Source organism: Esox lucius, chromosome 8 (genome assembly GCF_011004845.1).
Source record: "Esox lucius isolate fEsoLuc1 chromosome 8, fEsoLuc1.pri, whole genome shotgun sequence".
NCBI classification, from domain to species: Eukaryota; Metazoa; Chordata; class Actinopteri; order Esociformes; family Esocidae; genus Esox; species Esox lucius.
Window position 1 is genome coordinate 18051847 of NC_047576.1, and position 14562 is coordinate 18066408.

The window sequence follows — 14562 nt, forward strand, 5'->3', positions numbered from 1 at the left end:
AAGTTAGTTTTGGTCTTTCTCAGGGGAATATATAAGTGTGCACAATTATTAGGCAACAATTGGTGTGCACAATTATTGGGCTCCTAAATTACAAAAATAGTTTCTCCCTACTCATTTGTTTATTCTACATTTTTAAAGACAGTGTAACAAATAAATAACACAAAATGACAATTAATTAAAATGTGTGTTTTTTCAAATATATTCAGTGACCAATATAGCCACCCTTCTTTTCAATAACTCCCATGAGCCTTCTATCCATGGAGTCTGTCAATTTCTTGATCTGTTCAAGATCAGCTTTGCTGAAACAGCAACCACAGCCTCCCAAATGCTGTTCAAAGAGGTGTATTGTCTTCCCTGACTGTAAATCTCACATTTTGAGAAGGGCCCACAAATGCTCAATAGGATTTAAGTCAGGTGAGGAGGGGGCCAGGTCATTATTCGGGCATCTTTGAGGCCATTGCTTGCCTTAATGTAATCCGTTACAGTTACAAGTTACCTGTCCACATTTGTAATCAGTAACATAACTTTTTGATTACTCAAACTCATTAATTTAATCTGATTGCTTTAGATTACTTTCATATTAAGAGGCATTAGAAAACAAATAGGAATAGCTTACAAGCAATTGAACACCTTTTACGGGATCAATCAACGTTAGAGGTAACATAGCTGGCCAACAACGGAATTTGCATTTTACCTTAAGGGTTCTGTACAGTGCCTTTGGAAAACGTTTCTAAACCATTGCTTTCCACTTCAATATGACAGGCCTACATCTCTACATTACACGCTAAAGGTCTGACAGATATTCAGTCATTCCAATTAATCCAATAACCCTCGATCTTCTACAATCAGACTTTTTATCTGAACATAAACCAAAATCTAAGGATGTGTTAGCCTATTCTGTTATTTGTGTTTTATTCATGTTTTTAACTGCTTCAAGACACTGTTGAAAAATAAATGTCAATTTCTTGAAAAGGGTATTGACATTATTGTTTAAAAAAATCTAAATATCCGTAGCTTTTTGCATGTACACTCAATCTGCAGTCGCCTGATGTTTTGCTCCACAACCACCAGCATTGTTAAAACATTGCAGAAACCCCAGGCACACGAATGCACGTTTGCAATCGTGAGCACCCGCATACAAATAGGTTTTACCTGCGGGAACCTAACCTGCGATTACCAGGGCCACCAGTGAGGGATTTTCAAAACGCAAAGAAATAAACTGTGATTATACACCTGCAGTCTTAAAGTTAGTGTCGTCAGCAACCAATGATAAACAATGGACGCAATTTTGTGGTGGATGCATAAAATGCAAAACATGATCCTTGGGTAGAGTGCTTCCCTACACCTTTTCTCCTCTAATATCGTGATAAATGTTAAATGTTTTATCTTGAAGGCAGCGCAATGTTACAGCTATCTAACAAATATGTGCCTCATCTTCTAAACAATTCCTGTCTTAGATGTTCAGTGCAACTGTTCCTGGCTGTGTTGTTCAGTGCATTTGACAAATAAACCTTGAAAATTATAAAACACCAGGTAGGCCTATAACCTAACATTGTTCTTCTGAGAAAGATGCTTCAATAGTAGATAACTAAATCACATTTTATATGGGTAGGCTAATATTATCGAAAAAAAATCTAACATGCAACATGTCATCATTATTTCGTGCACCTATTCTTTTTCAATTGAAGTAATCCAAAAAGTAATCATAGATTTTTTTCAAAAGTATCTGTAATCTGATTACAATGTTTTAGTTGGTAAGGTAATGGCTTACAGTTACTGTTTTACATTTACAGTAATCAGTTACATGTAAAGGATTAGTTGTAATCCATTACACCCCAACTCTGTCCATTAGTGATCCAGCCATGGGCCCATCCATTTGATCCATCATGAGTCACTCTCATTTCATTTGTCCATAAAACCTTTGAAAAATCTGTCTTCGGGTATTTCTTTGCCTAATCCATACGCTTCAATTTGAGAATCTTATTCAGTGGTGGTCTTCTTTCAGCCTTCTTGACCTTGGCCATGTCTCTGAGCACTTGACACCTTGTACTTCTGGACACACCAGGTAGGTTGCAGTTCTGGAATATGGTGGCGCTGGGGGATAATGGGTTCCTGGTAGCTTCACATTAAATTATTCTCAAGTCTTTTGCAGTTAATTTGCGTCTTTTGTTCTACATGCATTTTTTGCGCTCCAGTGGACTATTCACAACAAAACGTTAGAGTGTCCGGTCGTCACGCATCAATAGTTTAGCTATTTCAAGAGTGTTGGATCTGTCTGACTTTTCGGTGTCAGTTAAATCTCTTTTTTGGCCCATTTTACCTGAGGTCATGAAGCTGCCTAATAATTATGCACACCTTGATATAACGTGTAATTCACTTTCACCACACCCTCCCTCATTAAACAAATATGTATCACCTGAAAATGATTAAATCCAATGAACATTCAAGTTTATATGGTTTGGAGTTGGAAAATGTGCATAGAAATAATCAGAATACTCACTTGCCTTATAATTGTGCACGCAGTGTATGTGTATTACAAGTGGAATGTGTAGATGTGCAATGAAGGCAAATGCAGTACAACTGGCGATACTAAATGTGCAATTAAGGCAAAGGAGGAGGAAGGAAAGTTTACAAGTATTAGATGGGATAACAGTTGTTCAGGTACAAATATCACTTTCAAAATGGCATACAAGATGTGCAAACAAGGGAAGTGAAGGAGTACTGCAGTAGGGTAGCATGAGCAACTATGATGCAGAGAAAGCAGCACTATGTTCCTTTGTAAAAATGCAAGTAGAATGGCAATACTAAATTTGCATAGAGGCATAAATGTGCAAGGTGCATGTGCAACTGAAATGCTGGGATAGCAGTGGTGAGGTTCCTGAGGTAGACCTGTAACCACTGAAAACCTCCATTATCAGCCTTTGCAAGGCAGTGTCAGAGTAGTACAAGGGAGAAGTGCAGCAAGGACTCTGAGAGGTGGGTTATGGTAAGTGATGGGTCACAGAGTGCACAGAGTTCCCTGGGTCACAGATTTCAGCAGGGTTACAGTGGATGGGAAGAAACTGTTCGTGAGCCTGCTGGTGTGGGACGGAAGAGACCTTTACCACCTGCCTGATGGTAGGAGGGCGAACAGTTGGTGGCATGGGTGTGAAGGGTCCCTGATGATCCTGTGCGCCCTGTGCATACACCGTTTGCTCTGGTAGTCTACGATGGCAGGAAGCTGGGCACCAGTGATGCGCTGGGAGGTTTTCACCAGCTGTGGCAGGGCCGTCTGGTTGGCTATGGAGCAGCTACTAAACCACACTTTGGCACAGTTTATCAGAATGCTCTCAATTGTGCAGCGGTAAACATTCACAAGGATCTTGGATGACAGGCAGGCTTTCTTCAGCCTCCTCAAAAAGTACAAGCACTGCTGCTTTTTGACCAGAGCTAAGGTTATCTACACAAATCTACAGATAGTGAATACTCTTTACAGAAGAGTGAAGTTAACTTGGTCTTCATTTCACATTTATTAATTTGTAAAACAGAAAATGAAATTAAGCACAATGTACTGTATAGCATCCTGAAATAAATTTCACACTAAAGTTGCAATCAATAGAATAACCAAAATGTATAAAGGATGTTAACATAGGTGCTCAGAATATTCACAGCATTGTCCTAAACCTGCAATTACCATTTGTAAACATAGTTAGAGAATCATACAACCACATAACCAGCTAGCATTTTCACCCTAGTCATAAGCTACAAGCTAGGATAAGATAACATTTACCTGTCTGCATAGACAAAGAGTGAAGTCTTAAAAAAGAGTAAAGCCAATGGTAAAGCATTTCACTACAATTCACTAGTAACAAAAACTTTTGCTGGCTGGTGACAGGACCCAAAAAGACTATTAACAGTAACTACTACCAAGATTCCTGTCCTTCATGCAGGAGTGAAGCTTTTTTAGCATAGAAGTTTCTAAGACTGATAGAAACTTACAAAGTTCTCCAAGGCATAAATCAGGATAAGAAAGATCAAACCAGATAGAGAATTTTCATCAACTATTGAAGCATTGTCCTCCAAACTCACATAACCTCCATAGAGAGTTTTTACAAAATAACCAATCGGTGGTGCTGGAAACAAAATAGAATGCACTCCAGGTCTGATCCCTACAATAACTGGCATGATAACTTTTACCCCACGCACAGATTGGTCTCTCAACTATGAGTCACACAATCTTAACCTACACTCAGAGCCATTCAAACTCAAACCTGCTATACATTCTGACTCATGCACACTCATTCAGACTATACTCTTCAAAAGACTGTTCTACTCTATCTAACAGAGATGATTACAGTAGCCGCTATGACTGCCTTACCCGTTCTCTCATTCCCAGCTTCACTATGGCAACTTCTCACCATGCTGTTCAACCCTCAGTGTTGTCCCATATTTTAGGCATTTAATGCTACTCAACCATTTCTTGGAATGGTGTCATCGTCTCTTTCCGCCATAGGCTTTTGCGTATTGTGCTTGGTTTGTGAGTCTGGTGGAATTCTGGTGAAGATTCGGTCACTACGTGGGACTCCACATTAAATCATGTTATTTTTTGTATGTGTGTGAATGGAACCGAGACAGAGACAGCCTCTCAGTTTTGTGGTTTAGCTTTGCTATGTTAGCATTTGGCACCTTTGTCATCACACAGAGCTATGCTACATGGGCAATCACTAGTGAATAAGCAGTTATGTAAGGAGGAGGCTGCTCATATTCTGTGGCTTTGGTTTCTTACCGCTTCCCGGCTCTCCCCAGCTCATCGCGAAAGAGCAGGGTGTTTCGGTTTCCAGTGCCTGCATGCCTATGATTCTTTCTTTCCTCCTCTTCACAGCTTTCAGTTATTCAAGCTTCATCTTTGGCTTTAACCCTGTGTCGTGCATGTAGACACTGCTCCTTCGCTGCTGTCTGTCCCAACTTTGCCTTGTCCCGCCCTCCTGGCGACTGAGGCACTCCAACCCACCGTACGAAAGCATACTTTACACCGCCAACACAGTGTTTTGGCTGCCATTGTGCTCAGCCAGCCAATAGAGGGGATGGTCATTAGAAAGTTATTGCACAGTACATCTGCACTTGGCCCTCTAGTCAGAACCTAGTCCCCCTGACGTCACTCTCGCAAATTCTTGTCTGTTTTGTTTCTCTCCTTTCTCTGACTATATAGGTGCCGGAGCACAAAGAGTCTAACCGTGACCTTTGCCCCACTAACAGACAGGATTCCTCACTCAGGGTGCCCGGGCGGGCAGTCTCTATCCGAGCATCGTCTATGCCTCGGCTGGCTGTTGGCACTCAGGTACCTGTTACTGTACAGTCTCACCTCCTCTCCTCTGCCCATGGGGGCTCAGAGGGAGGACAGGGTCAGGCTGAGAGACAGCCTCTGTATGGGGCTTCAGTGGGACACTGGGGCAGCGCCGAGACATAGATTCAGTAGTCAGTCAGTCAGCTATGGATTGGAGGAAGATTGGTTGGTCACTAGGTTTGGTAGAAACATCTGACGACAGTTGTTGTCGTCCTTTTATTGGTGGTTTCAGATCCTTGTGTAGCAAAAATGTCAGGGTGCCAGTTCATTTCTTTGGGGAAGCGGCTCTGGCTTCTTGAGAAGGACTATGTGAAATGCACTGTAAAACATGGAATTAATGCGGTGCATGAGAGAACGTTGTCTACTGAGAACTCAGATTTAAACTCCACACACTCTCTGTCCTCCCACATTCTCTCAACCGCGTGTTTGTGTGTGTGTGCGTGTGTGTACTGTGTACGTCTGTGTGTGTAGGTGGGGACCGAAAGCAGTAAATCAATAAAGCGCTCCTTCTCCACCATTGGGGACCAGTGTGTCAACGGGCTGTGGCAGGAGGAACACTCTCTGGAGAGGGTCAGCCCTGACCGCCTGTATAGACCACGACAGAGGAGCATCCGAGGTACATCATACAAACCCACCAACTTAACACGCCTCTCGTTTCCTTCTCACACGCAAAAAGGGCTACCTGCAAGGTTTCTTTGGCTGTCCTGTTGGGGAATCCTTGTTTCGGTCCAGGAAGAACCCTCTGTGGTTTAAAATTGAAATATTTTGGGGTTCCAGGTGGATATTCTGGAACCAGAAGGTTCACACTGGAACCTTCACCACTTGGGACAGTGAAAGAACCCTAATGGCGAATGGGCAAAGGTTTTAGCTCATTGACATTCATAGTCCTACCTTTGATTTTACAGGAATATAATTAAAATGCCATTGTGTCAGTTAATGGGAAACTACCTGTCCCCTTAGTTGTCAGATAACACACATCCTATTTCATACACACAGTACTCTCTCACATACACATCTACCTGAGTCCAGGCCAACACACCTCTTTCTCTCCTGATCCCTAAGACACCAAAAACCTTTAGGAAACACTAGAAAAAGATTAATGTTTGATTGACAATGTTTGATCTGTAAATTATGTTGATTGCACTTAATGAATAAGTCTACTGTATTATATTTGATGAAATGATCTTGATATCGAGCTAGTGCTGGTAATCAATATTGTTTGCAAGAATAAAGATATGTCTCAGGACATGATTTATTCCATTAGCCTAAATAAAACGTGTGCAAATCCATGGCAGATAGTGGCCCCAGTATATAAGGAATGATGCTTGACAATTGGGTACAGACAGTTTTCAGTGACACTGCTCGTTTCCTATGTGGCACTTAGGTGACTGCAAAGCTCTCGGTTCTGTCACTTATGTCTCTGGCCTTTGCTCTCGGTTCTTTCACGTATGTCTCTGGCCTTTGCTCTCGGTTCTTTCACGTATGTCTCTGGCCTTTGCTCTCGGTTCTTTCACGTATGTCTCTGGCCTTTGCTCTCGGTTCTTTCACGTATGTCTCTGGCCTTTGCTCTCGGTTCTGTCACGTATGTCTCTGGCCTTTGCTCTCGGTTCTGTCACTTATGTCTCTGGCCTTTGCTCTCGGTTCTGTCACTTATGTCTCTGGCCTTTGCTCTCGGTTCTGTCACTTATGTCTCTGGTCTTTGCTCTCGGTTCTGTCACTTATGTCTGTGGTCTTTATATACCCCTATTCTCATTCAGCAGGTGGCTCTTTTTCCGATAGAATTTTGCGCATGAAAATTGGGGAATGTGCAGCTGACAGGCGGATCCCACATTATTCATGCCAGTGATGGATGCACAGACTCTAATATTAGTAACACATTAGTCTTAACTGTAGCCATTCAAAGATTGAGGAAGTAGCCATCTGGCTCCAGAGACCATGCTGACACCACACATTTATTTTTTATATTTCTTTATATGAAGAACATTTTTCTGTTCAGTTTTTCATTATATACAGTGATGGAAATGGCAAATAACAGCAGAATTTTTAAAATAAAATAAAAAATATATATTATAAAACCGATGTCAGGCCAGGTAAAATCCCCCCCCCCCCCCCCCCCCCCCCCCCGCCTTATGAAGAGCAGGAAGTACGCCTCTGCTCTGAACCATGCACTGATATGTACCCCTTTAAATGTAGTGACGTTTGTGTGTTGACCGCAAAAGTTTCTCTTCATAGCTGCCCTTTCTCTCCCTGCCTCTCAGGCATCCGGTCAAACCTCAGGGAGCAAGCGGTTAACGAGCGAGGGCGGTCCAAAGAGCGGCGCCACCTGCTGTCTCCGGACGTGTCCCGTTGCAATTCTGAGGAGCGGAGCCGGGACCCGTCACAGGAAGGAAAGCGCTCCCGTTCCCCAAGCGAAGGACCTGTCCTGAACAGACAGGTGTGTGCAGTGTGGGCCACGGTGTCTTGATGGCCCAGAGCCTGTTATCGTAATTCTCCTGGTCTTACCTGTCAGTAGAAGCCCCTGATACCACTGAAGCCTGGTTTTATGTGTGAGTTCTTGTATCTTTGCAGGGCGACACTTTAAGCGGCCCGGGTCCGTCCAGCTCTGAGTTCGGTACCCCCCGTAGCCGCCGCCAGCTCCCCCAGACACCATCGCGGCCACGTCCTCACATCTCCTACTCACCCCTGGTGTGCCGGGCCAACCCCTCCCCACTTGCTGCCAGCGAAAACAGAGCCCAGGCCCAGGAGGCGCCTGGAGAGCTGGAGGATCCGTCTCGGAGGGGGGCGGGGGAGAAGCCAGTCCAAGTGGCAGGTACGGGATTGGGGGTGGTGCCTGCGGTGGGTGTTCCAGGTCCAGGGGTCAGTAACCCACATGTCTCCCCTCACCGGTACATCTCGGAGCCGTACCTACCCCTGCGTGAGGAGTTTCACAGCCCGGAATCCTCAAGCCTGGAGGAGACTCTGACTTTTGAGGCGGCCATAGCAACCAGTCTGGGCCGGGCCAACACCATTAGCTCCGCCCCCCAGCTCAGACACAACTGGCAGGTCCCCAACGGACACTTCCATAAGCGCCTGGGTCAAGCCAGCTCTGTACCCGCCTGTGAGCTCCGGAGCGACACGGACGAGGATGATCGCTGTTAGGGATGGGACTGGGAGAGGAAGAGGAGGAAGATGGTGCGTAAAAGTGGCTGCCAAAAATAGAGGGGCCCTCAGTCTATAGACTGTCAAGAGTGTGTACTCCGCGTGCACCTGTCCACGTCTGTTTCTCTGTGTGTTTATAGGAATAAAGTGTTTGCCAAAGTCATGGAACGGGGAAGGTATGAGTTTGCACTGCTGATGTACAGTGCAAAAGTTCACCAGTTTAATTTAGATTGTTTGTTGTTTGAACAAAGTAGCTAAGCTCAAGATGTTGCAAATCCCCACTTAAGATCTAGGTATGAAATAATGAGTATGTCTGAAGTACAGTGTGTAGCGATAAATAGCATGTGGTACTGAAGCGTCAGGAACATATTGAAAGTGTCTTTAAGGATGACGATAATGCTTCTGCTGAAACAGCAGCTGGTGTGTAAGGATCTGCAACATGTGCTTTGTCATCGGGGAAGAGGTATCAAACCAGGACCTACTATGGGAATGAGTTCACTTGATGAACTCTCAGCTGAGAACAAAAAAGGTGGTAGAACAAACTATTTTTAATATGAAAGCCTTTCCATTAATTGCCCAAGTAATATGACCGCCTACTTCAATCCTACAGTCCCACTGAGCGAGGACCAGGCGTTACATTTCCAGAGCTTTCGGCTTTGATTTCCTCTGAAGTCAGGTGTTCCAACATCATTTAGTATCATTCTTATGCTGAATATGGCAGGTCTTTGTGTCCCCTGCAATGTGTCACTGGACAGATGACCCACTCCTCCGTTGCCTGTCTCTGTCACCTCCCTGGATTAAGCATGATGTCCACTGTGAGATGTCAAGGGTGAGGCCAGGCCCTGAACTATAGACAGTCACTGAACAGCATCGACGCCTGGCCTCTCCTGCCGAACCATACAGAAACAACAGAAGTCATGCAAAGTTTCATGTGCTGTGTACTACTGGAGAAGGTCTACAAAAGCCATTATTCCTGTAAATACAATCGACTGTCTTGAGGATGTTTTGCCTTTTATGTAATAATGAATAATGTCTGTTCTTTAATGCAAATTATGTCAATATGGATGTTTTTATGGATGATTCCTAACTATGATTCATTTATTTAGTCAACTCCCATGACACTGAACACTGAGTGCTGTATAAAAAAGAAGGTTTATGTTGTAGCAACATGATGATAATGGCTTATGGTAATAGGGATCAAACGCTGCAGCCTATGAGGAGAACGGCTCAGTGCGGTCAATGGATGTACCTGTTCTCTCTTTTTAGACCCCATCTAAATTATGTTTGCACATGCGGTATTTTGAGCCCATCTTTAGAACATTTTCCATTTTAAATATTCCAGCATTTGAACAGCGATTGTTCCCCAAATGAGAGCTTATACCATGTGCTGTGCTGTAATGTTTTTGTTGACATGTTTCTGAAATATGAATAGGACGTATTTGGTCCAATGTTACACAGCTCTGTGAAACATGAAGACTTCTTATGTGGCTACATTTATGGTATAAGAAGCTTTCTGGTATATACTGTATGTAGTGTATATATATATATATATATATATATATATATATATATATATACATATATATGTATATATAAAAATATAAATAAATGTCCAATTTAATGCACTGTTTGTACTGTATTTCAATCTACAGTAGATTGCATATTGGTGTAAAGATTTTTTTTTTTCTATCAATGTACACTCACCTAAAGGATTCTTTAGAAATGTGGGCCCATATTGATAGGATAGCATCTTGCAGTTGATGGAGATTTGTGGGATGCACATCCAGGGCACGAAGCTCCCGTTCCACCACATCCCAAAGATGCTCTATTGGGTTGAGATCTGGTGACTGTGGGGGCCATTTCAGTACAGTGAACTCATTTGAAATGATTTGAGCTTTGTGACATGGTGCATTATCCTGCTGGAAGTAGCCATCAGAGGATGGGTACATGGTGGTCATAAAGGGATGGACATGGTCAGAAACAATGCTCAGGTAGGCTGTGGCATTTAAACGATGCTCAATTGGCACTAAGGGGCCTAAAGTGTGCCAAGAAAACATCCCCCACACCATTACACCACCAGCACCAGCCTGCACAGTGGTAACAAGGCATGATGGATCCATGTTCTCATTTTGTTTACGCCAAATTCTGACTCTACCATCTGAATGTCTCAACAGAAATCGAGACTCATCAGACCAGGCAACATTCTTCCAGTCTTCAACTGTCCAATTTTGGTGAGCTCGTGCAAATTGTAGCCTCTTTTTCTTATTTGTAGTGGAGATGAGTGGTACCCGGTGAGGTCTCCTGATGTTGTAGCCCATCCGCCTCAAGGTTGTGCGTGTTGTGGCTTCACAAATGCTTTGCTGCATACCTCGGTTGTAACGAGTGGTTATTTCAGTCAAAGTTGTTCTTCTATCAGCTTGAATCAGTCGGCCCATTCTCCTCTGACCTCTCAACAAGGCATTTTCGCCCACAGGACTGCCGCATACTGGATGTTTTTCCCTTTTCACACCATTCTTTGTAAACCCTAGAAATGGTTGTGTGTGAAAATCCCAGTAACTGAGCAGATTGTGAAATACTCAGACCGGCCCGTCTGGCACCAACAACCATGCCACGCTCAAAATTGCTTAAATCACCTTTCTTTCCCATTCTGACATTCAGTTTGGAGTTCAGGAGATTGTCTTGACCAGGACCACACCCCTAAATGCATTGAAGCAACTGCCATGCGATTGGTTGATTAGATAATTGCATTAATGAGAAATTGAACAGGTGTTCCTAATAATCCTTTAGGTGAGTGTATGTATCAAAGAATTAACCAAGCGTATTTATGATCTAGTGTCACTGCTTTTGATGTAGCAGTTACTGTATGTACAATCAAGAGAGCTGTCTCTTTTAGCTTGGCTGCTTGGCATTATTTCAGTGGGCTAAAGATAAGCCATATGCGCTTTGATATGGACATGTGCATACTTATGCTCGTGCATGGGTGTAAGTACCCACATAGAGCTCATGTGAGAGTGGCTCATTGGTTCAGTAGACAGGCATTAAGGGAGGCCTCTTCAGTGTGTGAGAAGTAGACAATGGCAGCTGATACATTGCGAGTCATTGCGATCGCGTCCTCAGATCCTCCTAACTAACCGCTAGGACATGATAGGCATTTGCATGGCGGGGTTTCTGCTGCTCCTTTGGGCAGGAATGGTTTGGTTGGCTTAGGGAACAAGAACCTCTCAGGATTAGTCCATACATGGGATGGGAGGAGGAACATGTGGAACATGTGTTTGGCAGGTTAAGACCAACAACAGCCCAGGCAGAAGGTGAGTAAAGCACCCCATGATGCAAGAGCTCTGGTCATGGCAGCAATTTGTTGTTTGCATGTTTAGTGTATTCAGCATAATTGATATGGAAGATGAAGACACACGTTTTGATATTTTGTCAATCCCAGAATTTTCTGAAGGTAGAATATTCGTTTTTTTCTGTAACAAACAAATTATCCAAATTTCACCAAATGCTGTACGGGTAGATACATTTTAGGTTAGGGTAAATCAAATCTAAAATTAAAACTACCAAAAAACAACAGCATATTGTGTTTAGAAAGGTGTTTTGTTTGTATTCCGCCTTTTTTGTAACCATGGCAACTTTACCAGTGCCATATACACTCAGCTTATTAGGTTCACCAACAACAAATTAATAACTAGTAAAGACATTCAGCCCTGGTTTCCTATGTACTGCTCTACTAAATGTCTGTATTGTTTTGACTTTTGCCTCAGTGTTGCCATGAAAACCCTTAAAATAGGTGGAGAAATGTGGCCTTGAGTAGTTAATAGATGAGTATATATCGCTGCCACAAAGGTTTAAATATATCTACATAATTTCGGCACACTTCTCAAGCATTCCCAGTATATAGTTGGTTCAAGTAATAGGGAGACTCCACTCAGTCATTCCAGGTGAGAGTCATGTCTTTGATCTCACAGAAAGAGCAGCCCGGTTCTCTCCATAGACACGGTGAACCGTTCCAGTTATGAGCAGCTGATACCTTGCCCTCAGCTGGCAAAACAGATGTGGGAGAATTACATTATCACCCCTAGCTTGTTTGAAACGTGATGATGTCCTCTCGTATACCAAAGTAAAAGTATAAAACACTGATCAGCGATTCATGTATTGTTTCCTTTTGTAGAAGTCGATCTGTTAGGACATTTGGACATGCTTTCCCCTGCCCTCTACATGCGTCTACAGTGGAGGATGACCAAGGCTTGGCATGAAAGATCAGAGGGAATTCCCTCTTGTTCCAACCACACAAACACATTTAAAGGAGAAATGTGTAAGTTCTGCTCTCAAGCGTCTACAAGGGGAATAGCAGAAATAACTAGCTAGCATGACAATCTAGCTAACATTGTACAACATGTGGTTTGGAATCCCCAATTTATACACAGTGGGGAGAACAAGTATTTGATACACTGCCGATTTTGCAGGTTTTCTACAAAGCATGTAGAAGTCTGTAATTTTTATCATAGGTACTCTTCAACTGTGAGTGACAGAATCTAAACAAAAATCCAGAAAATCACATTGTATGATTTTTAAGTAATTCATTAGCATTTTATGGCATGGCATAAGTATTTGATACATCAGAAAAGCAGAACTTAATATTTGGCACAGAAACTTTTGTTTGCAATTACAGAGATCATACGTTTCCTGTAGTTCTTGACCAGGTTTGCACACACTGCAGCAGGGATTTTGTCTCACTCCTCCATACAGACCTCCTCCATACACTCCACCATACAGATCCTTCAGGTTTTGGGGCTGTCGCTGGGCAATACAGACTTTCAGCTCCATCCAAAGATTTTCTATTGGGTTCAGGTCTGGTCTATTGGGTTCAGGTCATGTCCTTCAGACATGGGTGTTTCTAATCCAGTGCTGCTGCATCACACTGGTGTTTCTGACCCAGTGCTGCTGCATCACACTGGTGTTTCTGAGGAGTTATTGACAGCAATGTCAACCATCTGCCAAAATAATGCCCAGGTACAATCGGTGGGACTTTGCTGATGATCACCCAATACTGGGTGATCATCATGTCAGCCAAATCCAATCCTCCCATTTTTGTACTCAGACACAATCTTCCTCATCTTCCTCGCTGGTTCCCTCCTCTGAATCAGATGAACCATCAGGTGCCAAAACTACAGACTTCACCTCTCTCCTTGGACAGTTGAAACTGCTGACAGAACTTCCCTGAAAACGTGCACACTAAAAATAAAAACACTTACCTCATGGCTAGTGTCTTGGTCCATATATGCTCCCACTTTGGATTTTGATACAAATGTTTGGAATGTCAGCATAAAGTCACATGACCTGATTACATGACCCATCCCCCCTAGAGTGTTTCTTATGAAGTGTACCCACATAATGCCCCTCCCCCCACATCCTGTCAAATGACTGTATCCCCCAAGATACAGAAACCATTTAAGGGTTAAAGAAAAACTAACAGGTCTGTGAGAGCTGGAATTCTTACTGGTTGGTAGGTGATCAAATACTCATGTCATGCAATAAAATGCTAATTAATTATTAAAAAAATCATACAATGTGATTTTCTGAATTTTTGTTTTAGATTCCATCTCTCACAGTTGAAGTGTACCTATGATAAAAAGTACAGACCTCTACATGCTTTGTAAGTAGGAAAACCTGCAAAATAGGCAGTGTATCAAATACTTGTTCTCCCCACTGTAGGTGAGTTTTAGTGAGGCTAAATCAGTGCCATTCTTCTTGACCATGGCCTTCTGTTTCTGTGAGACAAATTAAAAGAAAAGTTACAAATGTATGCTTATTTGACTATATCAAATATTATTATTTGACTTTATAAAGAAAAAAATTACTGCTTTTCTATCCTTCAGCGGGTGAAACCTAAAGAATGCATCTGCCTTTTATTTTGCTCTGAAAAAAATGAATATTCCTTCTCAACAGAGATCAATACTGACTGCCTCTCTACTAATCCACCACATTCCTGTATCTCCCCTTTATCTTGGCACGTTTCTAGCAGGGCTCCGGTGGGATGGAAAGTGGCACTGGCTTGCCCTGTCTGTCTTGTCCAGACTGGAGGTGTATGCTCACTGGAAACT

At 42.9% G+C, this 14562-nt stretch overlaps 1 protein-coding gene across 1 annotated transcript in view; it reads left to right on the plus strand.

Annotated features, from left to right (window-relative positions):
• LOC105029164 (voltage-dependent R-type calcium channel subunit alpha-1E) overlaps positions 1–9985 on the plus strand; it is a 153833-nt gene extending 143848 nt beyond the window's left edge. Inside the window, 4 exon segments of the mRNA XM_034293847.1 lie at positions 5189–5317; positions 5795–5939; positions 7582–7757; positions 7892–9985. Coding sequence (XP_034149738.1) covers positions 5189–5317; positions 5795–5939; positions 7582–7757; positions 7892–8461 — 1020 coding nt within the window. The 3' untranslated portion in view covers positions 8462–9985.
• The last annotated feature ends 4577 nt before the right edge of the window (positions 9986–14562 follow it).